At 46.9% G+C, this 27,951-nt stretch overlaps 1 protein-coding gene across 5 annotated transcripts; it reads left to right on the top strand.

Annotated features, from left to right (window-relative positions):
• The first annotated feature begins 135 nt into the window (after nucleotides 1-135).
• Nucleotides 136-23,758, top strand: Psph (phosphoserine phosphatase). 5 transcript variants are annotated; one of them, XM_047534366.1, is made up of 9 exons: nucleotides 5,346-5,579; nucleotides 6,527-6,559; nucleotides 7,560-7,636; nucleotides 19,401-19,467; nucleotides 19,690-19,847; nucleotides 20,906-21,040; nucleotides 21,464-21,609; nucleotides 22,501-22,649; nucleotides 23,273-23,758. In XM_047534366.1, the coding sequence occupies exons 5-9, from the start codon at nucleotides 19,708-19,710 to the stop codon at nucleotides 23,378-23,380; spliced, it is 678 nt and encodes a 225-aa protein (XP_047390322.1). In that variant the 5' UTR covers nucleotides 5,346-5,579; nucleotides 6,527-6,559; nucleotides 7,560-7,636; nucleotides 19,401-19,467; nucleotides 19,690-19,707; the 3' UTR covers nucleotides 23,381-23,758. The 5 variants fall into 5 exon arrangements, with proteins under 5 accessions (XP_047390324.1, XP_047390322.1, XP_047390321.1 ...); XM_047534368.1 differs by lacking the exons at nucleotides 5,346-5,579; nucleotides 6,527-6,559 and adding an exon at nucleotides 136-157; XM_047534365.1 differs by lacking the exon at nucleotides 6,527-6,559.
• Nucleotides 23,759-27,951: the final 4,193 nt, after the last annotated feature.

Here is a 27,951-nt window from a genome sequence, read left to right as displayed (position 1 = left end):
GTGCCCTGGAAGGGTTCCAAGCCTTTCCCCTCTCTCTGCGTCCAGGCTGCCATGAGCTGGGAAACTGTCCTCCACCTCACCCTCTGCCATGATGTTCTGCCTCACTTCAGGCCCAGAGCAATGGAGCCGGCCCACCACGGATGGAATCCTCTGTGAGGTAAAATAAATCTTTACTTTTCTCAGGTATTTGTCACAGTGACAGAAGGTTAACACACTTAGTTTGTTAAAAATGTGTGTGTACATGTATGTTTGTGAGTTAACTTTTCTTTTATATATATAGCTTTTATTTATTTATTTATTTATTTATTTATTTATTTATTTATTTATATGTGGCGCTAAGGATTCAATCCAGTACATCACGCATGCTAGGCAAGCGCTCCACCACTGAGCCACAACCCCAGCCCAAGTTAACTTTTCATTGCTGTGACAAATACAGCTGAGAAAATCATCTAAAAGAAGGCAATATTATTTTGGTTGGTTTGGAGGTTTCAGTTCACAATTGTTTGACTCATTGTTTTTGGCAAGGCATACATTATGGTGGGGAGTATGTGGTGGAGCAGAGATAATCACCTCAGGGCAGCCAGGAAGTGAAAGAGAGGAGGGGTTGTGTCCAGTATCTTCTTCCTGGTAATGCCCTCCCCATGCCAGTGATCTAATTTCCTTCCACTGGGCCCCACCTCCTAAATGTCAGGCAAACTTCTGTGTGCCACCACCTTCCAAAGCACCACAGTCTGGCAGTCAAGCCTTTAATACATGGTTTGGATTTAAGATCCAAACTGTAGCATCATCCCCTCACTTCCTAAGGCTTGTATCCATCTCACAATACAAAATGAATTTAGTTCATCTCCAAGAGTCTTCAAAATCTTAACATCCCAGCATTGCTCCAGAGTCCAAGTCCAAAGTATCCTCTTAGACTTGAGGCATACTCTTCACTGTGAATCCCTGTAAAAATCAAACTTGAGACTTGAGGCATACTCTTCACTGTGAATCCCTGTAAAAATCAAAATGCAGCTTACATACTTCCAAGATTCAATGATAGGACAGGTACAGGGTAGACATTTCCATTCCCAAAAGGAGGGATTAGGCAAAGAGGGGACAGGTCAGACCAAAGCAAGACTAAAACCCAGCAGGACAAACATTAATTTCTATAGCTCCATGTTTGGCATCTGGAGCACATGATGTGATGTGAGCTCCAAAGGATTTGGGCAACTCTGTCCCTAAGGTCTTGCTAATTCCAGCAAACATGGCCATATCTTGCACTGGCCCTGCTCACTGTCTCAGCTTCTCTTGGCAGGCATTCCGTCTTTTTGGAATCCCTAACCCGCTGGGATCTCCATTGCAGCTCCAGCTTCACTCATGGCTTCACACATTGCCCCTTCATGGACTGCTTGCAGAAACTCTGATCCTGCCTCACACTACCTGGTCGATCAGGCTTTCCTTTGAAGTCTTGGTGGATGCTTCCAGCATCATGTGGACAAAGCCAAGGTCTGCTGCTGACCTGACTCATACCAGACACCCCTTGAACCATGGCAGCAGCAGCCCGAGTGCCTTGAAAGCTGATCATAGGAAACAATCATGTGGAAGCAATTTGCTAGACCACCCTGTATGAGTCAAGTCCTGGGGCTCTCCTTTGGATGGATTACACTTCTACTCCTGTGACTCTGCAGTGAGTCTGGTTTTGCCTATTCCTGAGATGCCCTCAAGGCATCTTTCCTGTTATACAGTGAAAAGTACTTGACTTCTTTTTAATCATGCTAATCTCTTTAGCAATTCCATCCTCTTTGACCACAACTAGACGCACAATTTTTTTTAACCAAACTACAAGTTTTCTAGAATTTTCTGCTTGACTTTTGTCTCCCAATTCTCACTTTGAATCCTGCTAAAAGCATCCAGTAATACCCATTCCACAGCCTGAATGCTGCACTGCCTTAATATTTCCTCTGACAGATAAACTAGTCTGTCATTTTTAAACTCCCACAAAGTCTCAGGGTATGGACCAAGTATAGACAAGCTCTTTGCCAGAATGTAACATGGGTGACATTCCCAAATTCCTCCTATAGTCCTTATTTCCATCTGAAACCTCATGAGTATAACCTTTACTATCCACATTACTGTCACCATTCTGGTCTTTTGAACTCTTACTAGAATTGCCCATTTAAGCTTTGCCTACAGATTTCTAGGCTTTGTCTACTCTGCTCCTCCAAAATTCTCCAAATTTCTCCTGAAAATGAATTTCAAATGCTTTTGAGCCACATAGTTAGCTGTGGTCACAGGAACAATTCCTCTTCTTGTTGCCAGTTTTTTCTGTTAGTAAACTTTCCATCACTGTGACCCAACATCTGAGAACAACAACTTATAAAAGAGGAAAAGTTTTTTGAATTCAGGGGTTTTAGACTATGGCTGTTTTGAACCTGTGCTGGCACCAGGAGCAAGTAGCAGAGAAGGGTGCTTACCTCCTGATGGCTGGGAAGTGAAAGAAGAAAGGTCTGGGGCCTCAATATCTCCTTCAAGGCCCAATGACCTAACTTCCTTCCATTAGGCCTCACCTCCCAAAGGTTGCCTGCAGCACAGGCAAGCAACCAAGCCTAACACATGGGCTTTTGGTGGACATTTGAGATTGAAACTGTAGCAGTGTGTATTAAGCAGATACTTTTGTTTCTTATCTCTTTACCATGTTGCATAGGATGTGTTGGTTTTGTGTCAAAGTGTTTACTAGTGTTGGCCTTCCATAATGGAGCTTCAGTCATGAGATACCAAGAGTAAATGTCACCAAGGACTTTGCATCCTCATGTGATGAAAGGGTTAGTATTTTGGGTTGCCCACAGAACCACTGTATCATATATCTTATTATCTTTACTTGGAGATTGCATTTAAGAAGGTCTACATGGGTGCCAAGCAGATGAGGGGTGGGCTTATGATAGCTAATTTTATGTTAGCTTGGCTAGGTCACAGTGCACCACTATTTGGCCAAAGATTGTCCTGGATGTTTCTGTGGCGGTCTTGTTTGGATGATATTAATATTTAAGTCACTAGACTAGGAGTAAAGCAGATTGCCATAATGTGGGTGAGTCTCATGTAATCAGTTGAAGCCCATAATGCAACAAAGACTGACCTCCTAGCCAGAAGGAACTTTGCCAGCATAATTCCTCTGGATTCAAGCTGCAGTGCTTCCCTGGGTCTCCAGCCTGTTGGCCTACCCTGCAGAGCTGAGATTATCACACCTCTATGTTTGTGAACAAGTTTTTTAAAAACAAATCTCCGTTTCTGTATGGAGACGCACATCCTGGTGGTTTCTAGAGTGATTGTTCCAATTAGCTGTGTTTTAGAAGGATATTTTATTAACACTGCATGACTTTTTAAAAGTACATGATTCTAACATACTCATCAGAAAATTTGTTGTTATAAAAATGTAATGTATAGAAGGTCCTTCAGGAAAGTAATGCTTCCTGTCATATTTTTATTAACCAATTGTGAGTAAAACTTTATAGAAGAATATACTGATATTATTTTTATGGCCTCATTCTACTATATTTTATTTGGTTTGTGTGTGCTCATTGACATTATCCAGTCAGAACAGCAACAGAGCAGATTTAGTCATGTTTTACAGTTATGCCTGGTCTAGCTGAGCTGGTACATGTATGTGACCACTCCTTAGCTGCTTCTGGCCAACTCCCAACACACAGGGCTGGGGCTAGACCCAGGGCCTCATGCATGCCAGGCAAGTGCTCAACCACAGCTTCATCCTCAGCCCCAGCTATTTTCTTTTAAATTTTCAATTTGTTTTGTTCAAAAATAAATATTTTATCTGAAATCTATTGAATACGACAATCTGTGAAGCCAGGCATGGTAGGGCACACCTGTAGCTCCAGCTACTCTGGAGGCTGAGGCAGGAGGATCCCAAGTTTGAGGCCAACCTGGACAGCTGGGCTGGTGATCAAGCTCAGTGGTAGGGCATTTGCCTAGCATGCACAAAGCCCTGGGTTCAATCCCCAGTACCACAAAAACAAATAAGATAAAATCTACAAAATAGAGATAACAGCTCCAATCAACTTCTGGTCATTCATACTCTTGTACTTCAGTTTCTTTTCCACCTGAATTCTTGATTAGCATTTAAACTTAAATAAAAATATTTGGAGGGGTTGGCGAGATAGCTCAGTCGGTAGAGTGCTTGCCCTGGGTTCGATCCCCAGCACCCCAAAAAAAAAAAAAAAAAATTGGAGTTTACCACCTTGTATCCTTTACTACACTTCTTTGAAAATTAGTACAAAATATACGCAGGCTCTTGACTAGCTTGTTATTTCAGTCCTCCTTTTACTCTCCCCCATATTAACTGGATCATATTTTTATCTCATTATTTCAAAGCATTAGGCTGGGGGTGTAGCAGGTGGTACAAGCCTGAGGTCCTGTGTTCAATCCCCAGCACCAAAACCAAAACAACAGAAGTCAGAATTCTTCCTCGCCATCCTTCATCAGAACCGTCTCCTCTAGAATTGGGAGAAATTAAAGTGAGTGTACCCCAAATAGGCAGGCATTCTTTTACTACTGAACTCTGGGAATATAGAACTTCAAAAGCACAGCTGATCAAAAGCATCAGGACTCTTGTTACTCAACAGGACTGTATTTTGCGGGGGTTCCATGGCTAAGGGCAGGGATGCTGCAACCAAGTACCTGCCTGAGCTTGCATCCTCTCTGCTTAGAGGGAGCCTGGAGCCCAGATGGTCAGCACCAGACGTTTCAGGCTTTGTCCTAGGGTACACAGTGTTAGCTCCAGACCGCTGCTGCTGAAGCCTCATTCTGTCACTCATGGAATTTTGTGGGTTTTTTCCCCCTTGCAGTCCTAGGGGTCAAACTCAAGGCCTTGTGCATGCTCGGCAAGCATTCTACCGCTGAGTTCCCCTAGCTCTAAAGAGTAGTTGTTGAAGAGGCTAAGGCAGGAGGATTGCAAGTTCAAGACCATCCTGGGCAAGTTAGGAGAGAACTTGTCTCAAAACGAAAAGGGCTAGGGTGCATCCCAGTACCAAGAAGAAAAAATTCTTTGGACCTAAGGGAGCAAACGTAATGCCAAAGGTGGCTTTCAAGAAAAAGGCCCGAGGGGACTTCATTAGTTGCAAAATCGTTCCCTCGCCTCTTTTGCATGCCCTTGTCCCGGGTGGCGTGGCAGTGGGGAGCGGGGGGGGGGGGCAGGTGCCGCAGGTGGCAGGGCTCTGCGGGGAAGCCCCCCCTGAGTACTGCACGTCCGCACCGCAGGCCCGGGGCCCGAGGAGAGGCGGGGCCCCGGGAGGGAGGAGGGCGGGGCCCGGAGGAAGGCCACCGGGAGGGAGGAGGGGCGACCGGGAGCCCCTCCCCGGGGCGGGGCCGGGGCCTGGGCCTGCCGGGCGGTGGGAACTGAGGTCTGCCGCCCGCGGTCTGGGGAGCACATGCCGAGCTGCTCTGCGCCGCCCCACGAGTCGGCAGGTCTGCGAGGCTGGGTCCGGGCCCCGCGTCCCGGCAGCGGCCGCTCTCTGCGCCCGGACCTGGGAGCCGCCGCGCCGTGCCGGCCGTCCGACCCTCCCCCGGGCCTCTGACTGCTCTTCCTCGGGGTAGGTAAATTGACTCCTGGGATCCCAAGGCTTGCTCTTCATTGCTTGATTTTGGGTGGCTTCCCTTGTTTTATTCCATGATTATATTACCAAACCGTGTGAATGAATGATGCAATCCCGCCTTGGAGCACCATCAGCACGAGATCGGCAAGATTCCCCAAACCCCAAGGGTCCGTTTGTCACCTTGCCATAAGAAGTAGGATCTTAAAGGGATACCTACCAGATACGTTGGCGTGGGAGTTAGATGACTTTCCATTCATTAGATTTGTTTATTTTAATACATGATTTGCTATTTTAGTTACTTGTTGAATGTTTGACGGCTGGTATTGGTAGAGTCAGGGCAAAAAATAACAAAATCTTAAGATTTCTACATTTTATTACAACGACCAGGTAGGTTTTCTGTATAGTCCTGTTACTTTCACCTGAGGTGGTGAAACGAACCAGTCTGGACTTGAAACAATTTAAAATAATTTGACACACACCTAATAGCTTTTTAAAAGTCAATGTTTTATTAATGTATAATTTAATGCAGTGAAACGCACCCAGGTTAAGTGCACGTTTTGATGAGTTTTGACAAATTTATACACACTTATCACTACACCAGAACATTTCCTCTAAATGCTTCCAAGGGTCTCCTTCCCATCTGGCTCATTCCTACTGCTCTGATCTTTGTCATTATAGCATTTGTATTTTCCAGAGTTTCATGTAAGTGGAATAATACAGCATGTACTCACTTGTGTCTGACTTCTTTCATTCACTATAAAGTTTTTAAATATCCATCTGTGCTGTAGCATGTACCTAGCCATTCAGTCCTTTTAGTACTGAGTAGTGCTCTAAGGATATACCAATTTGTTTATCCATTCATCTGTTGGTGGACACATGGGTTGTTTCTAGCCTGGGGTGATTCCACATAAAGCTTTTTGTGAATATGTTTTCATTTCTCTTAGATACATCTCCAAGAGTGGAATTGCTGGGACTTGGTAAGTCTGTGATTTTATCAGAAATTGCCAAACTCACCAGCAATTCAAGTGTTGATGCTCCGTATCTTCATCAATACTTGGTATTGTCTCTTAAATTTTATCTATTTTTTTTTTTTTTTTTTTTTTTTTTTGGTAGTGCTAGGGATTGAACCCAGGGCCTTGAGCATGCAAAGCAAGCACTCTATCAACTGAGCTGTATCCCCAGCCCAATTCATTCTTCTTTTGAGTTTATTTACATTTCTTCTTTTTGAAATGTCTAGTTAAAGTCTTTTGCTCATTTTTTAGTAGGTTGTTTGTCTTATTGAGTTGCAGGAATCCCTTATATATTCTGAATAGAATTCTATGTTAGATATATATATATATATATATGTATATATATTTATCTGACATAGATTTATTATATATTATTTATATATATATAAATGATAAGAAATTACATTCTGTGGCTTTTCTTTCTTCTTTTTTCTGTTTTTGGTAGCAGGCATTGAACCCAGGGTGCTTAACCACTGAGCCATACCCCCAGCCCTTGTTATTTTTTATTATGAGACAGTGGAGGCTGGCCTCTAACTTGCAATCCTCCTGCCTTAGCCTCCTGAGTAGCTGGGATTACAGGTGTGTACCCCACCCCTGGCCCTGACTTCTTGTTTTCAAGACAGCATCTAGTCTGTAATGTACTCAAGTCTGTTTCTTGGTGTACTTGCATTTTCTTCCAACAGATCCTTTTCCCCTTTACTTCACTTCTGTTTCCTGCTAAACAGGAATAAGTAATTTCCTGCTAGAATTGAAACTTTTGCAGAATCAAAGCCATGGAGGAGCGTGCGTTTGCTCCTCCAAAGAGCTTGAAGAAGGCAGAAGCAAAGCATTTCCCAGGGGAGCAATCTTAGGGATCTTGGCATCTGAGCTGTTTCTGTAACCGTCCTACCCAGGAGAGCGCGTGGACCGACAGGCTTTTTCTTGTCACATGTCTGGACCTTTACGTACATGTCTTCTTTCTTTCTAGGTCCTCACAGAACCCACAGACCCTTCCTGAAGAAGTTTGCAGTTTCACTCAGAAAGGGAATCCAGCACTGGAGAGGCGTGAGTCCCTGTGTCTGTATGCGTCCAGTTGCTGTGGTGTGTCTTCAGTTAGCAGGTGCTACTGCCTGCATAGACAGCTGTCTGCTGTGGCCCCGGATGCATGCTTGCACAATATCTGGACTGCCAGAAGAGTGCCTGTTTCTAGTGCCCACCTGCTCCAGGTGCACTGCCCAGGCGTTTGTCCTGCTTGCAGGAAGGTTCTTCCCTCCTCTGACTTGAAAGCTTCCAGAATCCCCTGTGTGCTGTTGGGCTTACCCAGATACAGCTCTGCTTCCAGATGGTGTTCACCTCCTAACCACTGTGCTGGCTCCTATCTGTTCTTCCCCAGGTGAAGGTCAGAAGTTGATCCTTGGAAGGTGCAGGAGGTGGAGTAATCCTAGTTGCCTTTTGCAAGATACTTGATGGAAAAGTTGGAGAGTTTGTTTGGGATAGGAGATTTTTCCCTCTTATCTAAAATCAGGCCTCCTAAGGCCAACCCTGAAGGAAAACCTGTTTTTGTACTTTGGAGCTAGGCATAAGAAGGGCCTGTCAGCATGTTTTCTGTTATGTTTTGTTACTAATCTGTTGGGCCACGCTGGCGTCCTGGTGGTTGGGACTGGGCCTGTGCCTGAACCATAGACTCTTCCACCAGGATTTTTTCCACATTTTTTGTTGGTGGATCTGTTGTCACATATTTGTAGATGCACAGTATAACAATATCATCCAGCCAGTGCAACTCCCCAGCACTTCCCACACCCTCCAGGATTTTTTTTTCACCCCAGTCCTGTCCTCTCCCTTCCCCCAAGGGCCAGATGTGGAGAATCCAGAGTTCATTCCCAGCAACGATTTCCTTTTGTGTGAAATTCTAATGTACACAATTTACTTTGAAGCAACTGAACTTACTCAGCAGATTTCTCCCCTATAGACTTTTGAATATGCATGAGTTGTGAGTCATTCCTGGTGGAGACAAGGAAAAATGGAATTGGGAGTGAACAAGGAGGCAGAGCATTTTACAGAGCAGGTTTGGAAGAACTAAAGGAATCTGGGACCAAGTTTTCTGTGCTGGCCAATCAAGCAGGGAGGGAGCTGAAAGCCTGGTGCCCCAACGTAGAGGAGCGTTGCCTGAGCAGAGTCGTGGGCACATAATGCAGCTTGGGCTTCTGGAGCGGGCGTGGGGAAGGATCTGCCTTAGGCTCCTCAGACGCCCAGTGTTCTCTTCCTTGGGACCTCGCTGCACCCGAAGGCAGGTGTCAACAACATCAGGACCAGTGTTCAGCTGGGGAGGTGGGAGTCGGCCCTTGCGTTATTGGGATGTATGTGTCCTTTCATAGCCACGGCCGATGTTCTTTTTCCCTCAGTGATGGGGACGGAAGCCCTGTGTGTAGAATGCTGCACCCCATCCCTTTTTTTTTTTTTTTTTTTGTACTGGGGATTGAACCCAGGGGTGTCTACCACTGAGCCACGTCCCCAGCCCTTTTTATTTTTTATTTTGAGACAGGATCTCTCTAAGTTGTCCAGGATGGCTTGGAACTTGTGATCCTCCTGCCTCAGCCTGCCAAGGAACTGGGATTACTGAAGGATGGTTATCTTGTTGAAGCTGGGCATGGTGTTAGTGGTTGGAAAGAAGCTCAAGTACTTGGTTTTCTGAACGTACTCTGTGGTTATTTGTCCTTTGACCTCTCTTAATTCTCGTGCGAGGCCCCGGGGCCTGGCTAGGTCTGGCTCTGTCTTCCCCTGCCTTGAGGCTCAGGTGTCTGCCAGTCATCCTCGGTGGCCTTGCCCGTCTGAAGTATATTGTGTTGCTTCATGCAGGTTCCTTAGGTGTCCTTTGGCCTGCCTGACCTAGCTCACAGCTTCCTGGCTTCCTCTTCCCTCACCTGTGGCCCACTGTCCATCTCAGTGGAATCGTCCTGCGTCTCTGCTGATAGACTGTTCACTGGGCGCTTACAGGGAGCCTGCTGGCCATGTCTTATGAATGGGGTTGATGCTTCCAGGCCAGAGCCAAGCGAGGCTTTGAGCCACAGAGAGTAGGATGTGGATCTTTGGCTCAGTGGAAACTGATCATCTGTGAAATCTCTTCTAGCTGCTGGTCTCCCAAGGAATGTACAGCCTTCTTTTTTCTCCTGTGGTGAATCATGAGCCATTGTGTTGTCCAGTCTCGGAGCTCTGGCCTGAATTCCAGGGTTCCCTGGGTCCAGTTAGGTTCTTACAGTGCTTAGCCCCATTTAGCTCTGCTTATATGTGCTTTTCTGTGCTCTCTCTGTGCATTCAAGATCAAATTTTAGTTTCTTTAGTTATAACCTGGTTACTCAGTGACCTTGGGTACAGTTCAGCAGGTAAGAGGAAGTTAGAACTCCTTGCCTGGATGTACTGACCTGGCTCCTGTGGAAAGGCCCAGGACCAGACCTGGATGACAGTTTCCAGGTTTCCTCCAGCTTCGAAATGCAATGGTGCTGATTCTGCCTCATGGGTACAGGCAGCATTGCTGGTCAAAGATTTAAATTTTAGGCTAATAGCTCACTGACTTGGAATTTTTTTTTTTGAGAACAATCATCGATTCAGTTCCTTGTTGAGTTCCCAATAACTGTTTAGATTCAACTGCATCTAACTTGCGAAGCATTTACCTAACATTGGCCATTTACCTAACATTGGGTACAAGATGGAAAGTTGAGCACACTGCCCCACAGAACCTCATGCTTTAAGGGATTAATGGGAATATGAATTCTTCGGTGGGGAAGGGGAATGTGGTACGGTATAGGGAAGGTCGTTTGGTCTTCACCTTGAATAATAAGTCAGAATTTAGGGAATGTGGTGGTTCTGGGCAGAGGGAGCAGCATTCACAGGGGTATAGAGAATGAAACAGATAGTGTTTTAAGGAACAAGCCCCTTTTATTTATGGGGCACAGATTGTGTGTGTGTTGTGGGGAGAAGAGCCGAGTGGGGCGTGGATCGGAGGAGAGCGATGGGCAGTGGGCTCGCGGGGCTGGCTGTGGCGAGTCTCACCTGGCTTGACTCTGGGGAGCAAGGGACCTTACTTCAGGCTTGTACAGTAGCCTTGTTCAAACGCCCAAGAAAGGATCGTTCAAGTAATCCAGCTGAGAGTGGGCAAATGATGAGTATAGACACTTCTCAAAAGGAACAGGTACGTGAAACACGCTGTCGTAGGATGTCGGGAGGCACGTCACAGCCACGCTGAGGTGCCCTATCACTCCAGTCGTCCCTGCTGTTATAGATAATGACGACAGTGAGTGCTGGTCCCAAGCATGGTCACTCCAGAGTCTCAGCCACTGGGAAGTGGAGGCAGGAGAGCAGGTTCTTTAGCGAGACCTTGTCTCAAAGTAAAATAAAAAGAGATGGGAATGTAGCTCAGTGATCAAGTGCCCCTCAGTTTAATTTCCAGTACTGCAAAAAAAATGATTTTTAAAAATCCACTGAAAACAGATTTGCCACATGATCCATCTGTCCCACTCCTGGGTGTCCATGCAGAGGAAAAGAAACTGATGTGCCAAAGAAATACCGGCACCGTGTTTACTGCTTCCGTGTCCACAGCAGCTGAGACGTGGGCCTGGCCCAGGTGCCCGTCAACAGATGAGCGTGGAGAGAATGGTGCCTGTACTAGGGACCATTATTTAGCCATGAGGAGTGAAGTCCTGAGCAGCAAAGTAGATGGAGCTAGAGGATATCCCACTAAGAGCAATAAGCCAGAAACAGAAAGACGAGCCCTGCATGTTCCCTCGCCTGTGGAAGCTGAGAAAGCTGACCTCACGTAGGACCACAACTACTGGAGGCTGGGAATGGAGGTGTGCATACAGGAACAGTGGACGGAGAAGCTGAGTCTGATCAGGGTGGGCCGTGTGCACGTGTGGAAGTGTTGCATTGAACAATTGTTTTACATATATATATTTTTTTTATTTTTATTTTTTGCCAATGATATGATCCTATATTTATTTATTTATTTATTTTTATTAAAGTTTTTTTTATTTTTACAGATACATTTTGATTCATTGTATACAAATGGGGTACAACTTTTCCTTTCTATGTTTGTACACAATGTATATTCACGCCATTCATGTAATCATACATATACAAGGGTAATATTGTCTGTTTCATTCTACTGTCTTTCCATCCACACCCCCTCCAACCCCTTTTTCCTCTACACTCTCCAAAGTTCCTACATTCTTCTCTTCCCCCCCGACACCTCCCATCGTTATATATTGTCATACACTTATCAGAGAGAACATTCGGCCTTTGGTTTTTTGGGCTTGGCCTATTTCACTTAGCATGAGATTTTCCAACTTCTTCCATTTACCAATAAATGCCATAAATGTACTCTTCTTTATGGCAGAGTAATATTCCATTGTATATATACACCACAGTTTCTTTATCCATTTGTCAATTGAAGGGCATCTCGGTTGGTTCCACAATCTAGCTATTGTGAATTGAGCTGCTATGAACACTGATGTGACTGCATCACTGTAGTATGCTGATTTTAAGTCCTTTGGGTATAAACCGAGGAGTGGGATAGCTGGGTCAAATGGTGGGTCTGTTCCAAGCTTTCTGAGGAATCTCCATACTGCTTTCCAGAGTGGTTGCACCAATTTGTAACTCCACCAGCAATGTATGAGTGTGCCTTTTTCCCCACAGCCACACCAACACTTATTATTGCTTGTGTTCTTGATAATAGCCATGCTAATTGGAGTTAGATGAAATCTTAGGGTGGTTTTAATTTGCATTTCTCTGATTACTAGGGATGACAAGCACTTTTTCATATATTTGTTGATCACCTGTATATCTTCTTCTGTGAAGTATCTGCCCATTTCCTTAGTCCATTTATTGACTGGGTTCTTTGTATTTTGGGTGTAAAGTTTTTTAAGTTCTTTATAAACTTTGGAGATGAGTACTCTGTCTGAAGTGTGTGTGGAAAAGATTTTCTCCCACTCTGTAGGCTCTCTTTTCACATTATTGTTTCCTGTACTGAGAAAAAACTTTTTAGTTTGACTCTATCCCATTTCTTGATTCTTACTTTTATTTCTTATGCTATGGGGCTCTTGTTAAGGAAGTCTGGTCCTAAGCCAACATGATGGAGATTTGGGCCTACTTTTTCTTCTGTTTGGTGAAGGGTCTCGGGACTAATTCCTAAATGCTCGATCCATTTCAAGTTTAGTTTTGTACAGGGTGGGAGATAGGGGTTTAGTTTCATTTTACTGCATATGAATTTCCAGTTTTCCCACCACCATTTGTTGAAGAGGCTATCTTTTCTCCATTGTAAGTTTTTGGCACCTTGGTCTAGTATGAGGTTACTGTACTTATGTGGTATGTCTCCCTGTCTTTATTCTGTACCATTGGTCTACCTGTCTATTTTGGTGCCAGTACCCTGCTATTTTGGTTACTATTGCTCTATACAGAGTTTAAGGTCTGGTATTGTGTTATCTCCTGCTTCACTCTTCCTGCAGGATTGCTTTGACTATTCTGGGTCTTTTGTTGTTCCAGATGAATTTCATGATTGCTTTTTCTGTTTCTATGAGTAATGTCATAGGGATTTTAATTGGAATTGCGTTAAATCTGTATAGCACCTTTGGAAGTATGGGCCATTTTGATAATATTAATTCTGCCTATCCAAGAACATGGGAGATCTTTCCATCTTCTAAGGTCTTCCTCAATGTCTTTCTTCAGTGTTTTGTAGTTGTCATTGTAGAGATCTTTCACCTCTTTGGTTAGATTGATTCCCAAGTATTTTTTTTTTTTTTTTGAGGCTATTGGGAATGGAGTTGTTTTCCTCATTTCCCTTTCACATGTTTCATCGCTTATGTATAAAAATGCTTTAGATTTATGCATGTTGATTTTATAACCTATTTTGCTGAATTCATTGATGAGGTCTAGAAGTTTTCTGGAGGTGTTTTTTGGATCCTCTAAATAGAGAATAATGTCATCAGCAAATAGTGACAGTTTGAGTTCCTCTTTTCCTATTTGTATCCCTTTAATTTCTTTAGTCTGTCTAGTTGCCCTGGCTAGTATTTCAAGGACAGTGTTGAATAGAAGTGGTGAAAGAGGACATCCCTGTCTTGTTCCCGTTTTTAAAGGGAATGGTTTCAGTTTTTCTCCATTAAGAATGATGTTGACCATGGGCTTAGCATAAATAGCCTTTACAATATTCAGGAATGTTCCTACTATCCCTATTTTTTCTAGTGTTTTAAGCATGAAGGGGTGTTGTATTTTGTTGAACACTTTTTCTGTGTCAATTGAAATAACCATATGATTCTTATACTTAAGTCTATTGACATGATGGATTACGTTTATTGATTTATGGATGTTGAACCTACCTTGCATTCCTAGGATGAACCCCACTTGATCGTGGTGCACTATCTTCTTAATATGTTTTTGGATACAGTTTGCCAGTATTTTGTTAAGGATCTTTGCGTCTATATTCATCAAGGATATTGGTCTAAAAATTCTTTCCTTGACTGACGTGTCTTTGCCTGGTTTGGGTATATTAGCTTCATAGAATGAGTTTGGTAGGGTTCCCTCCTTTTCTATTTTCTGGAATACTTTCAGAAGTATTGGAATGAGTTCTTCTTTGAAGGTCTTCTAGAACTCGGCTGCGAATCTGTCTGATCCTGGGCTTTTCTTGGTTGGTAGGCTTTTAATGGCTTCCTCTATTTCATTGCTTGATATTGATCTGTTTAATTGTATATGTCCCCCTGGTTCAGTTTGGGAGGAGCATATGTCTCTAGAAATTTGTGGATGTCTTTGGTATTTTCTATTTTGTTGGAATATAGATTTTCAAAGTTACTTCTCATTATGTTCTGTATTTCAGTGGTGTCTGTCGTGATATTTCCTTTTTCATCTTGAATTTTAGTAATTTGAGTTTTCTCTCTCCTTCCTCTTTGTTAGTGTGGCTAAGGGTTTGTCTATTTTGTTTACTTTTTCAAAGAACCAACTTTTGTTTCATTGATTTCATCTCTGATTTTAATTATTCCCTGTCTTCTACTACTTTTGGTGTTGTTCTGTTCTTCTTTTTCTAGGGCTTTGAGCTGTAATGTTAGGTCATTTAGTTGTTGACTTTTTATTCTTTTCTTGAATGCACTCCATGCAATGAATTTTCCTCTTAGTACCGCTTTCATAGTGTCCCAGAGATTTTTTTTTAAACATCTTTTTTTTTGTGTGTGTGGTGCTGGGGATTGAACCCAGGGCCTTGTGCTTGCTAGGCCAGCACTCTACCAACTGAGCTATATCCCCAGCCCATGTCCCAGAGATTTTGTTATGTTGTATCCTCATTCTTATTTACCTAAAGAATTTTTTAATCTCCTCCCTGATTTTTCTGTTATTCATGTTTCAAAGGCATATTATTTAGTCTCCAGGTGTTGGAGTAATTTCTGTTTGTTATTTTGTCATTGATTTCTAATTTCATTCCATTATAATCTGATATATCACAAGGCAATATCTCTTTTTTTTTTGCATTTACTAAGGGCTGCTTTGTGGCATAACATATGATCTATTTTCAAGAAGGTTCCATGTGCTGCTAAGAAGAAAGTGAATTCACTCGTTTATGGATGGAATATTCTATATATGTCTGTTAAGTCTAAGTTATTGATTGTGTTATTGAGTTCTGTGTTTTCTTTGTTTAGTTTTTGTTTGGAAGATCTATGCAGTGGTGACAGCGATATGTTAAAGTCACCCAGAATTATTGTGTTGTGGTCTATTTGATTCTTGGCATTGAGAAGGATTTGTTTGATGTACATGGATGCACTGTTGTTTGGGGCATAAATATTTACTACTGTTATATTTTCCTGATTTATGGTTCCCTTAAGCAGTATGAAATGTCCTTCTTTATCCCTTCTGACTAACTTTGGCTTGAAGTCCACTTTACCTGATATAAGGATGGAAAGCCCCGCTTTTTTACTGAATCCATGAGCGTGGTAGGTTTTTTTCCCATCCTTTCACCTTTAGTCTGTGGATGTCTTTTTCTATGAGATGAGTCTCTTGAAGGCAGCATATTGTTGGGTCTTTCTTTAAAATCCATTCTGCCATTCTATGTCTTTTGATTGATGAGTTTAGGCCATTAACATTCAGGGTTATTATTGAGATGTGATTTGTATTCCCAGTCACTTGGGCTTATTTTTGTTTTTTTTTTAACTTAACTTTAATTCTCCTTTGAATGGATTTGCCTTTATATAGTTCCTCCCTTTGCTGACCTACATTGTTGTTTTTCATTTCCTCCTCATGGAATATTTTGTTGAGAATATTCTGTAGTGCAGTCTTGCTATTTGTAAATTCTTTTAACTTTTGTTTATCATGGAAGGATTTTATTTCATCTTCTAATCTGAAGGTTAGTTTTGCTGGGTATAGGATTCTTGGTTGGCAACCATGTTCTTTCAGAGCTTGAAATATGTTGTTCCTGGTCCTTCTAGCTTTTAGAGTCTGGGATGAGAAATCTGTTGGTATCTGTATTGGTTTCCCCCTATATGTAATCTGATGCTTTTCTCTCACAGCCTTCAAAATCCTATCTTTATTTTGTATGTGAGGCATTTTCATTATAATGTGCCTTGGTGTGGATCTGTTGTTATTTTGTGCATTTGGTGTTCTGTAAGCCTCTTGTAGTTGATTTTCCATTTCATTCTTCAGGCTTGGGAAATTTTCTGATATTATTTCATTGCATAGGTTGTTCATTCCTTTGATTTGTATCTCTGTGCCTTCCTCAATCCTGATAATTCTTAAATTTGGTCTTTTCATGATGTCCCATAGTTCTTGGAGATTCTGTTCCCAATTTCTTACCATCTTCTCTGTTTGGGCAACTTTTATTTTCAAGATTAAATATTTTGTCTTTGTTGTCTGAGGTTCTGTCTTCCAAGTGGTCTAGTCTTTTGGTGATGCTTTCCATTGAGTTTTTTATTTGGTTCATTGTTACCTTCATTTCAAGTATTTCCATTTGTTTGTTTGTTTATTTTTGAGAATCTCTATCTCTTCGTTGAAGTGATCTTTTGCTTCCTGCAGTTGCTCTTTCAACTGCTTATTGGTGTGATCATCCATTGCCTGCATTTGCTCTCTTATCTCATCCTTTGCTTCAGGAATCATCCTAATCATGTACAATCTGAAGTCCTTTTCTGACATTTCTTCTACCATACTGTCATTGGATTCTATTAATATAGAATCTAGATTCGTTTGGATCATTTTCTTCCTTTGGGTTTTCATGTTGTTCATGTATCTTCCCCTCTAGCAGTGAAGATCCGGGGTATTGCAGTTTTCCCACTATAGGCTGATAGTGGCCATATAGGTTTCTAAAACCTTTTCTTTAAGGGGGAGATCAATATTGGCAGTGTCCAGTTCAGACAGTATGCAAATAGCCCAAAACCAAATAGCTCCTATGAGGATGTTAACAATATTGTTATAATAAACAGAATGAGTTTAATTATTATCTATAGTATAACAAATAGATTTGCAATAAGGTCTACAGTTTCTAATGCAGGACAAAGAGGATGCGGAGGGGTGTAGGATGTAGCTCTTAATGGGATAAGAAAAGAATATATAGAAGTTCTAGGTCATAGAAAGAGTGTGAGTATTATCAAAAGAAGTTGGTTTTTAGCATGCAAAAGGAGAGAAAGAGACTCTGAGGGAACAGGTAAACAAAAGGAAAAGAGAGTGAGAAAAGTAAAGAAATAAAAACTTGAAAATTTTCAATAAGGAGAAAAAAGAAAATCTACATTATAACAGTCATATAGTATTCAAACCTTCCAGTGTTCAGTAGCCTGATACATGAGAGGTACCTGACAATGAGCTTCAAGTCTCCAGCAGGCATCTCAGGATGGGAGTTGCCCCACCTAAAGATCGGAGCTATAGCTTCCAGAATTATCCAAGATGACTGTTCTGGCTTCCAAATGTGTTAGCAAATGAGGAGCTGCAGCTTGGGGTATGGGTGTGGTTGGCTGGAGGCGGGGTGTGGTTGGTCAGGCAGGGGTCCTGGAGGTGGGGTGCTATCAGTCGGTCTTGGGGTCCCGGTGATAGGGCGCAGTCAGTCAGTCTGGGGGTCCTGTTGGTGGGGAGCCGTCAGCGAATGTGAGGGCCCTGGAGGCAGGGAGTGATTGGTCGTGCTGAGGGATCCTGGAGACGGGGCTCAGTCAGTCCAGTCAGGGGTCCTACAGGGCCTGACTGTTGTCTCAAAATGTTGGCAGCCATGTGTATCCAAACCTGCAAGTACTGTAACAGTGAACTTCCAGGCAACAGCAGGCAGCTGGTGCTTTGTTGGTGGTCTGTGGTCAGTCTGCTGACTGCTGTTGGACCATCGGGAGGTGAACCTCGGGTGGTGGATGATGGATAGGTGAAAAGCAGGTGATGGACAGGCAAGCGGCAGGCAAATGTTGGATGGTAGGCACCAGACAGTGAGCAATCTGCACTCAAAAACTAGTCGATATGCTGGCAGACTGCAGGTGATCTCAGTAGACAAATGGGGTAAACAGCAGGGGATCGATTAGCTGCAGAAACTGCCTCACCAAGAAACAGATATCCTCTGCTTGAAACCGGAGTTATGGAGCAACAAGGAACGCAGCCTCCCTCTAGTCCGCCATCTTGGAAGCCCCCAATCAATATATATTAATTTAAAAAGTCTTAAAACAAGTTTGTGCCTTTCAGGAATATACTGAAATATTTTTGGATGAAATGAGTTGCTTTGAGGTAATGAGGGAAGAAGGGAGCACGTGGGGCAGTTAGCGAAGCTAGAGCAGCTCTGCTATTCCAGCAGGTGATGCGTACGTGGGAGTTCGTGTATCCACTCTATTTTTCTATGAAGTTGAATTTTCCACAGTGAAAATTTAGAAATGGTTAGTGTGGATGTGTATGCTATTTACAGTTTTATCGCTTTTCCCATTCAGTACTCAGAATTTAATCACACTTCTGCTTATACAAGGTTGGCACTTGGTGTTTGGGAAGTCCGGCCTGTCGATGCCGGGTCCTGGACCGTGAGGACCGGCTGTCTGCTCTGAGCGCAGGTCTCTGGCTGCATCTGTTGGCCTTACGCACAACATCCCCTCTCTGATGGGAGGTTGGCCTACATGACCTTTAGGATCCCTCTCCTCCCGTTCTAGTTCAGTAATTTTCCATTAAGAGAGACTTCCTTCTGAGATTCTGCCTGTGCCCCTTGCAGTGGCCTCCCGCGCCTTCTCCCTTGCACCCTCCCCTCCATTCTCCCTCCAGGCTCACCATCTGTTTTGTTGGCACTGGGGATTGTACCCATGGTGTTTAACCACTGAGCCACACCCCCAGCCCTTTTTAATTTTTATTTTGAGACAGGGTCTAGCTAAGTTTCTCAGGCTGACCTTGAACTTGCACCCCTCCTGCCTGGGCCTCCAGAGTCTCTGGGATCACAGATATTCACAACCTGCCCAACTGGCCCTCGTCCTTCCCCCTTGCCCCTCCTCCTTTCTCCACTGAGTTTAATCAGCCATCTTTGACTGCCACCTCTGCCTCAGCGACTACCGTTTCCTGTAGCCTTTGTCCTGAGGCTTAAAACCTTTCACACCATCCCAGGATTTCAGTCTAAACCCCCTGGTTTCTCCCAAGGCCCTCAAGGCCTGAGCTCCTTGTGGGCTGCTCGGCTGGTCGACCTTGGTGGCTTCCAGCAGTGTCTGCCCTCTGCTGTCCTGACTCCCTCCGTCTCTGTCTCCGTCTCCATCTCCCTCTGCTCCCAACACACGGAGTTGACGCCCGCCCTGTACCCGTCAGGATGGGCTCAGACATGGGCCTCCCTGCAGCCCTGCTCCACAGACAGCTAAGCCGCTTCTCCATGTGCCCGCAGCGCCTTCGATCCCCGGTACTGGAAGGAAGAAAAGAGCTGGACGTTGGTACATCGGATATATTTGCAGGTCAGTCCCTTCACTAACCTGGGCTCCCAGAGTTGGAATTTGGCTTTTGCTCGTTTCCGTGACCCTAGAGCTGGCGTTGAGAAGATGCTCTCCTGAGGCGCACGTGCGGCATGCATGCCTGACCTGGGCCATGTTGACTGGGACCAGACGGGACGGCTTCGTGGGCGCAGCTGCAGCTTCTCGTGCGGCTCTCCTCACACACATTTGCCTGTCCTCTTCCAGGAGGAGGCTTTTCCGAGGATGGTCTCCCACTCAGAGCTGAAGCAACTTTTCTGTGCGGCCGATGCGGTGTGTTTTGACGTGGACAGCACGGTGATCAGAGAGGAGGGAATCGATGAGCTGGCCAGGTTCTGTGGCGTGGAGGATGCTGTGTCAGAAATGTAGGAACGGTCTTCACTCACTGTCTGCATGATGAGCAGGTCTAACACGCGACCCTTTGGGGAGCAATGCCAGGCAGAGCCACCACTTGTGGGTCTGGCGGTGGCTGGAGCTGGACAGGCACTGGGCCTTCGCCACCGCCCCGGGCTGACTGCTGGTGTGCGGGTCCATCCACCTGCCTGCGGCAGTGATGGTGACAGGCATCAAGGCACCACAGGGACAACGGCTGTGTCCGGCAGACCCACGCAGCCTCGCCTGAGCGGGGCGGGAGAGCGGTCACCTGGGTCTCGGGTCCAGCGCCTTGTGTCATGGCTGAAAGTGTGGCCTCAGCCCAGGGAGGCGGCCCACATGTCATCCCAGTGACTCAGAAGGCCCAGGCAGGAGGGTCGCAGGTTTCAGGCCAGCGGGACAAGTGAGCAAGGCCCCGTCTCAAAGTAAAGCATGAGCTGGACAGGGTGCACACACCTGTAATCCCAGCAGCTCAGGAGGCTGCGGCAGGAGGATTGAAAGTTCCAGGCCAGCCTCAGCACTCAGTGAGGCCCTAAGCAACTCAGCAAGACCCTGTCTCAAAATAATAAGGAGAAAGGGCTGGGGATGCGGCTCAGTGGTTAAGTTCCCCCAGGTTCAGATCCCAGTACTATGAATAAATAAATAAATACGCAAGCAAGTAAGTGTGGCCTTGGTGGGTCACAGGAGGCCCATCTGGTGAGCTCCTGGGGGGCGGGACCCCTCCCTGCCCTGCAGCAGCGCTGCACCTGCCACAGCCTCACCAGGTCCTGCTGTCCGGTCTTGGTTTCCTTCCTGGTTTACAGAAGCTCAGGGCTTCCAGGGAAGGTACCTGTGGGTAGGGCGGTGCTTTTCTCAGGCCCCTGAGGGTGTTTGTGGATGCACAGAGGATGGTCTAACGACGCTCAGTCGATGCCAGTGGTTATCCCCTAGCAACGGCATCGCCGTGGTCCAGCGGGCTCGTGCCAGCACCTTGGCCCCCACGGGCTCCGTGAGGCCTGGGCTGTGGGTCCCAGGACCCTGGTGTGACTGGCCTGACTCGTTCTTCCTCCAGGACACGGCGAGCCATGGGTGGGGCCCTGCCTTTCAGAGCTGCGCTCACTGAGCGCCTGGCGCTGATCCAGCCCTCCAGGGAGCAGGTGCAGAGGCTCCTGGCGGAGCGCCCCCCACACCTGACCCCCGGCATCAGGTGAGTGTGGCCTTGGTGCTGGTGCGCTGCCCCGGGCACTGTCGGCACGCCTCCCGAGTGTGGCGCTCACTGGGGGCCCTGCTGGGGCCTGAGGTATCTTGTCTGGGTGACGCCTGCCCTCCCTCCCTCCCTCCGTCCCCAGGGAGAGCCCGGGCTCGCCTTGTGTCTCCTTATCTTGTGTTTTTCTGGGTCCGTGGACAGAATAGAGTTGTGGAATGGTTTCCAACAGCAGAAAAGCCTCACCCATTAATTTCTACATGCATTTAGAAAAATGTACACAAGCATTAAATTCCTCTTCAAAATACCTTGTCAGATATACCTTGGCCAAATGCACTCGGGAGAAGAAAGTAAGTCAGCTTCCTTTCATGTCTCCTTTTTGCCCTTGTGTGGTGAGCATGCTTGTGTTTTGTATTCTGTCTGCAGGGAGCTGGTCAGTCGCCTGCAGGAGCGCAATGTGCAGGTCTTCCTCATATCCGGTGGCTTCCGGAGCATTGTGGAGCATGTGGCTGCCAAGCTCAACATCCCCGCAGCCAATGTCTTTGCCAACAGGCTGAAATTCTACTTCAATGGTGAGCCGCCTGGGACGGTGTTCCGTCCCCAAAGCTCTGTTGCTGAGGGCCCGTGGGGCGGAACCTGGGCAGGCCTGGGCGGGAGACCAGCGGCTCTCTCGACTGATGTCCTCTGCTCTGCGGCAGCTTAGGCCATCGTCTGCCCAGCTCCAGTGCCCACTTGTCCGCGTGGACTCTGTGTCCAGTAAGCTCTCGACTCCTGGGTGGCCGGGGACTGACTTTGTCACCTTTTGATTTTGTGTGTGCTCTTGTGCACTGGAAGCCATGTGGCCTCTGGAAGGAGACTTCCGTTAACTGGGTTAGTGCAGCGCAGTGGCCCCTGGGGACAGACGCCTCCTGGCCCCTCTCTGGATCCTCTCAGAGTCACGGCTGTGGTTTAATCATTCCAGTTGGGCAAGAGGCAGCGGAGAGTCTTAAAACCAAATCATGTTCAAATGTGTTAACACAACGTTTTTGCAGGCTCACTAGATAGAGACGGATCATTGGAAAAGGCAGGAGATGAGCGTGGTAACTTCTGTAAGAATAGTAATACTTGAAAATTAACAGGTTAGAGTTTCCTCTCAGGGGAAATTAAATATCAGCATTGTTGGTTTAAAATATCACTGCTTTAGGTTCTGCCGTCTCAGCTAAGCTCATTACTGCACCGGAACCCTGGGTGGTGAGACTGATCCACCCAAGGTGTCTACTACCTCACAGAGCCACCTCCATGGAGGTGGCGTAACTTAGGGGCAGAGCTTGCCTATCCTGAGGAGCAGCCCTGGAGCCTGGGCTGTGACTTACGGGGGGACCTTTTAGCCTTTCAGGGACACAGAGGTGAGGACGTGGTCTGTGCAGAAGGCGGGTCTAGTAACACGCCTCTGGGACTTAACCTGTTCTCACTGCTCTCTTCAGGTGAATATGCAGGTTTTGATGAGACACAGCCAACAGCCGAGTCTGGTGGGAAAGGAAAAGTTATTAAATTTCTAAAGGAAAAATATCACTTTAAGAAAATAATCATGATTGGAGACGGAGCCACAGACATGGAAGCCTGTCCTCCTGCCGTATGTATCGGGATCACTTTTCTTCCCCCCAAGGTGTAGTTTTGTTCTAGACAGCTGACTCAGTACTACAGCCAGCTACCACCAAGCAATGGACCACAGTGGCCAGAGCACATGCAGTCTCTCCCGTTGGCTGGCTTTGCAGACCGGGAGGACCTGGGCGTGGGCCTGCGGCCTTCAGGAACCTGAGCCCGTCGCCGTCTGCGCCTTTCCTCCCGCAGCCCTGGGAGGGAAGGGCCTTCCTCTTACGGCTGGAGGAACTGAGGCTGCCAGGGTCAGGTCATCGGCCTGAATCGCAGCGTTTCGTTCTGCTGAATGGATGCTGTGCTCCGAGACTAGCAGGTCTTAATTCTGAGGAATTAGACCTGAGCAGGAAGCAGTGCTGAGGAGCCAGCGTTTCCCCAGGGTTCCTGTGGGGTGGACATTCAGGTTGGGGTCTCTCCATGTGGCTTCCTCTGTGTCTGCCTGGGCTGAGGAGGGCGAGGACCAGGTCTCCTCCTCTCAAGCCCCAGGCTGGCAGACTTGGGGCATCCCTGGATGAGGATGCTCAGCTTATTCTTCCAGGCAAACATCACCCTGCATGATGCCCTATTGGCTTCAACAGTGACCCCCTTCCTTCTTTGTAGGATGTTTTCATTGGATTTGGAGGAAACGTGATCAGGCAGCAGGTGAAGGACAATGCCAGATGGTACATCACTGATTTTGTGGAGCTCTTGGGTGAACTGGAAGAATAATCCTCATTTTTACACCACTGGTGACAACTTCAGATTAATTTTTTAAAGTTACACAGATTGACACTATTTGCTTACAGTTGCCTATGACAACTTAATATATAAAGTCAGTACTGATTTTCTGTATGTTCAAATAAATTATAGTTAGGTCTCCTGGAAGATGGGTTTTTTTTGTTTTGTTTTTTGTTTTTTAACCTGTAGTTCTGGCATTGGTACGATGGTCAATTACCTGGAGAGTTTTATTACCTGAATTCCTGTATACACTGCTGGCTGTATTTTACTTGACGCCTTTTAAGGGTATATAGTAAAGTAAGCACCTTCCTCCAGGGAGCGTGGATTTGGCAGCCTCAAGTAAACAAATAAAGATCTATCCACTCACCAGGACCAGTGTGGACTCTAGTTCTGCCTCTTGCGTATTCCTGTACCCAGCCTCAGGGACTGTGGGTGCACAGGAGTCTGCAGGCCAGGAAGCAGGGAGTGCTGGTCAGCGTCCTGGTCCCGCGTGCCACCCTGCCAAAGTCCTTAGAACTGGTTATAGGTGGAGTGCTAAAAAGGCTTAAAAATGTAACGATGGAGCCTTAAACAAAAGTAGTGATCTTGGAATATAGATTGTGGGAAATTACATCAAGGAAAAGAATAAAACGAGTTCTGCCAGTCGCCAGGAAGCTGCTAAGGCAGAGCCGAACCCTTGGTTCACAGGTGGCTTGGGAAGAAAGACCTGGAAGTCAGCTCACGTTTGTTCCGAGCTGTACCACAAGAGGGTCATTGCAGAAAATGTTTTGAAAGTATGAGATTATGTGCCCTCCCTGGCTGGAACACAGGGAAGGGCAGAGGCAGCTTAGGAAGAGAGCAGTGGCCCCTGCGGGCAATCCAGAGTCCTGCGCGCGAGCTGGTGGCAGTTCGGGGTCTGCACGGGCGAGGGGGAGGGATCCCCAGAGTCTGCACCTGTCGCTGTACTCCTCGCTGCATCCCCAGCCCCAATCGGGTTTGAGCATTGGAAATCATTTGAAGAATTTGGCCAATAATTCAGTGTGGCTAGATAATCAAATAATTAGCCAGATTAGTCAGACGGGAGCACTGCCTTCAAAGCCAGCCCCAGCGACCACAGGCGCGCTCCCAGGCACCTGGCCTGGGCTGTTCCGGCATCTGCGCTCCAGCGGCGGGGCTCTGGTCAGGACCAGGCCTGCAGGCCTGTGGGGCTGCCGCGCTTCGGCCTCCGTTGCGTCCTCCACCTCTGTGGTCACGCGGCGTGCGGAGCGGCCTGCGTGGGCTGCCTGCCCTGGGGAAGTGGCCTCAGCCGCAGCGGGACCGCAGGCCCTGCGCATGCAGCCTTTTGTCCCGCATGGAGCCCCTCCTCCCTCATGGGCGCTAGCCTGAGCAAAGCCAAAGGCAGCCTGGACAGTCCCGTCTTTGTCGTGTGGGAGGTTGCGTTTGAAACAGGGCAAGAACTGTGGCACCCTCTTCCCGCCTCTGATTCTGGACTCCTGGGAGCAGCTGCACGGGTTCCCCGGCGTTGGGTAGGCGGCTGTGCTGGATGGAACCAGGAAGTGGTGGCAGTGTCCTGTGGCCTCTTGTCCATGTGACACCGTTTTTCCACTCTAGTGAACTGGAACAGAAGTTAAGGCAGGGGAATTTGTCCCGGCACTAAACTGTAGGAAGGACCCAGCGCCTTCACCCCATCCCAGCTCTGTCCTCCCCTGGTTAAGGGCTGCTTTGATTGTCTCTCTCCCACTGGAGGCAAGTGGATTTTGTTTTTGATGCTGGGAATTGAACGGGGAGCTAAGCTACCTCCCAGCCCTTTACTTTATTGCTGAGACTGGCCTCCAACAGGCATCCTCCTGCCTGGAGGCAAGTGTCTGGGTGGCCAGTGCGGAGGTCCTGGCTGCCCTCCCTGCTGCCTCCCCAGAGCAGGGGCAGGTGGGTGGATTCAAGGCTCAGTGGTGGCCTCCTGTGCCACACAAACGGGATCTTTGTGATCAGAAACCTCAGGGACACTGCCTGTGAACCACAGATCATGGCCCACCTAAGGTGTCATGTGCTCCCTCACGCAGTGCCCACAGCCCCGAAGTCAGCAGTGGCTCCTGCTGTCCCCTAGCAGCTGGGAAATGTGCTCACCAGAGTCAAAGGCTGCTTTAAGGTCGCATCCAGAGCTGGGGCCCAGGCCAGTGGGTTTCATGACCTCCTCCATCCTGAGCCTACTGGAGAGTTAAAGATTTACTGGGTTGGAAGTCTCCAGCCCAAGCGAACACTTAGCCCTGACCACAGCACGGACACGTTAAAACTGCTGCAGGTGAAACCTTACTGCCTGGATGGAAGGCCTGTTTTGCGGAAAAGCCGAGTGGTTTTCATTTTCTAAAACAAACACAGAAACACAGATTCACTTCCATTTACCTTTCACCAGCTTAGGTCCTTAGGTGAGGCAGCGCGTAGACTTTGTGCAGTGGTTTTAGCGGGAAGCTGCTTTGGACCCTGCTGCTGCCGCAGGACGCCAGCCAGTCGCTTTCCCGGCTGGTCTGGCGGTGCTCAGTTTGCTGCTGGGAGTCTCCGTGCTGCTCCTTGTGCATTCACGTGAGTGAGTCTCCTTTTGGGGGCTGACACCTGTACCCAGGGAGAGCTGTGGGCTCTCTTCCGTTCCAGAGGCCCGCCTGCCACAGCCCTGTCCCCAGCAGGCCTCCGCAGGCCGCACAGTGAAGCAAAGGCCACGCGGCTTTCTTTTTCTTTTCTCTTTTGTGGTGCTGGGAGTTGAGCCCTGGGCCTCAGCCTGTGCTCGACAAGCTCTCTACCCCTGAGCGACACCCCAGCCCCAGATTTTTTTTTTTTTTTTTTTTTTTTTTTTTTTAAGATCACTAAACTCTGAAGGAAGTGCAAGAAATGGAGGGCTGTTCGGTACTTTGCTGATCACATTTCCCAAATCTGAACATATTTCTATATGTTAATTCTCTTTGAATTGCTTTTATTGAGCTTACCTAGGTATATCACTAACTTATCAGCATTTTAGGACTTGTTTTGCTAGTGGTGTGAACAAAAACACTGCCCACCTTCTAAGTCCCAGTGCTTTTCCAAGTGAATTGACGGCGGGCGGGGTGTGGGTCAGTGGAGAGCCCTGAGGCCTGGGTTCCCACCCAGCACCACCATGGAAAAAGCTCCCCAAGAACAGCCAGTCTCCATACTTTCTCTTTCCCTTCCTTCCAGAGTCATTAGCATGTTTTCGAAGGAACATCTCTAATATTCCAATAATACAAATTTAATAAATTATAGTGTGGAGATGATTTAAAAAAAGATCTTTCATTGGCAGTTGTGAAAAAAAAGGGGTGGGGGAGCAGGTTCTACCAAGGGGTAGCCTAGAGGAAAGGAAAGCAGAACTCAGGACCAGGGCTTTGGCAGTGGCAACGATGCCCGCCGGAAGGGACCCTTGCTTTATGAAGCAGACCAGGCATCCACCTGCGTGGTACATGGGAATTCCTTGGCTCACGCAATAACCGCCAGACTTACGCCCAGTGAGCAGATGAGTTTGGGTAGCAGTGGAATAGGTTTAATAACGATTTTACACTCTGGCTGGGAATTGCTATGATAGTGACAGTTTCGTAAATCAGTTTAATAATAGTGTTTGGGTGGAAGGTTACTAGTGACCGCCATGCTGATAAGTTAGTGGTGAGTTTTCAGGCCTGCCCAACCCAGGCTGTGGGTGGTTTCCAGTAAGCTGTGGAACCCATGCCTGGGGAGCTGTCCTCAGGTAGCCTTCTCCAGTCTTCTCCTCTGCCCTGCTGCTTTCTTGGCCTCCCCTGCTGGTTCCTCACATGGGCTCCCCATCTGCACTCACTCCCTTGGTGAGCGCATCCCTCGCACCCAAAGTTCTGTGTTCAGACAATTGGCAAGAGTGGCCTCCAGGCTGGACCGCACTCCTGAGTTCCAGACTCAGCCAACTGCCCGCCTGGCATCTCCATGTGGGCACAGAGCTGGGATTTCAGACTCTGTGAGACAGAAACAGAATTTCTGCTCTTGCACTTTTGACTTTTCTCTTTCATTTGCACTCCACAGTCAGTTCTTTAGGAGATTGTGTGCCTCTGCCTTCAGAGTGTATTTAGAATCTGAGTTTTCTCCCTAACCCATGCTACCAATTAAAATGTAAGTGGGATCAAGCCCCAGCTCTTCTCGGGAGCTTCCAGCGCCTCTCATCTGGTTCAGGGTAAAAGTCAAGGTCCTGCTGAGGTCCCAGTGCCCCACTGGCCTGAGCTTGCTCCCTAGGCCTCCCTCTCCGCTGCTGCACTGCAGTGGTCTCCACTGTGCTCAGCACACACCAGGCATGGCCTGCCTATGGCTAGGCTGTGGTTGTCCCTCAGCACAGAGGCAGCATGTCCCAACGTCAGCCAGCCTCTTCACAGCTCCATCCTTGACCTCAGCTTTTAGGAGAGCGCCGTGACGTCGTCTTGGTCCCAAGTCCTGCTGCCAGCCCACCCCAGACTTCACCTCATCACCCTGCCTTCCCCCACAGCATCGATCAGCTTCGGCCACCATGTAAATGATTTACAGTGCTGTTAAACCTTAACCGCCAGCCTCCCCTCAAGGGTCTCCTC

The sequence above is a fragment of the Sciurus carolinensis genome, chromosome 18 (assembly GCF_902686445.1).
Source record: "Sciurus carolinensis chromosome 18, mSciCar1.2, whole genome shotgun sequence".
Lineage (NCBI taxonomy): Eukaryota > Metazoa > Chordata > Mammalia > Rodentia > Sciuridae > Sciurus > Sciurus carolinensis.
The sequence above is the reverse complement of the archived record's forward strand: the minus strand, read 5'-3'. Positions and strand labels throughout refer to the sequence as shown.

What these genes read in the sequence shown, in the direction of transcription:
- Psph (XM_047534368.1), top strand. Translation starts at nt 19,708, where the DNA reads ATGGTCTCCCACTCAGAGCTGAAGCAACTTTTCTGTGCGGCCGATGCG. An exon ending in GAGGATGCTGTGTCAGAAAT is followed by an intron (nt 19,848 to 20,905) that starts GTAGGAACGGTC and finishes TTCTTCCTCCAG; the next exon opens with GACACGGCGAGCCATGGGTG. An exon ending in TGGAAGCCTGTCCTCCTGCC is followed by an intron (nt 22,650 to 23,272) that starts GTATGTATCGGG and finishes CCTTCTTTGTAG; the next exon opens with GATGTTTTCATTGGATTTGG.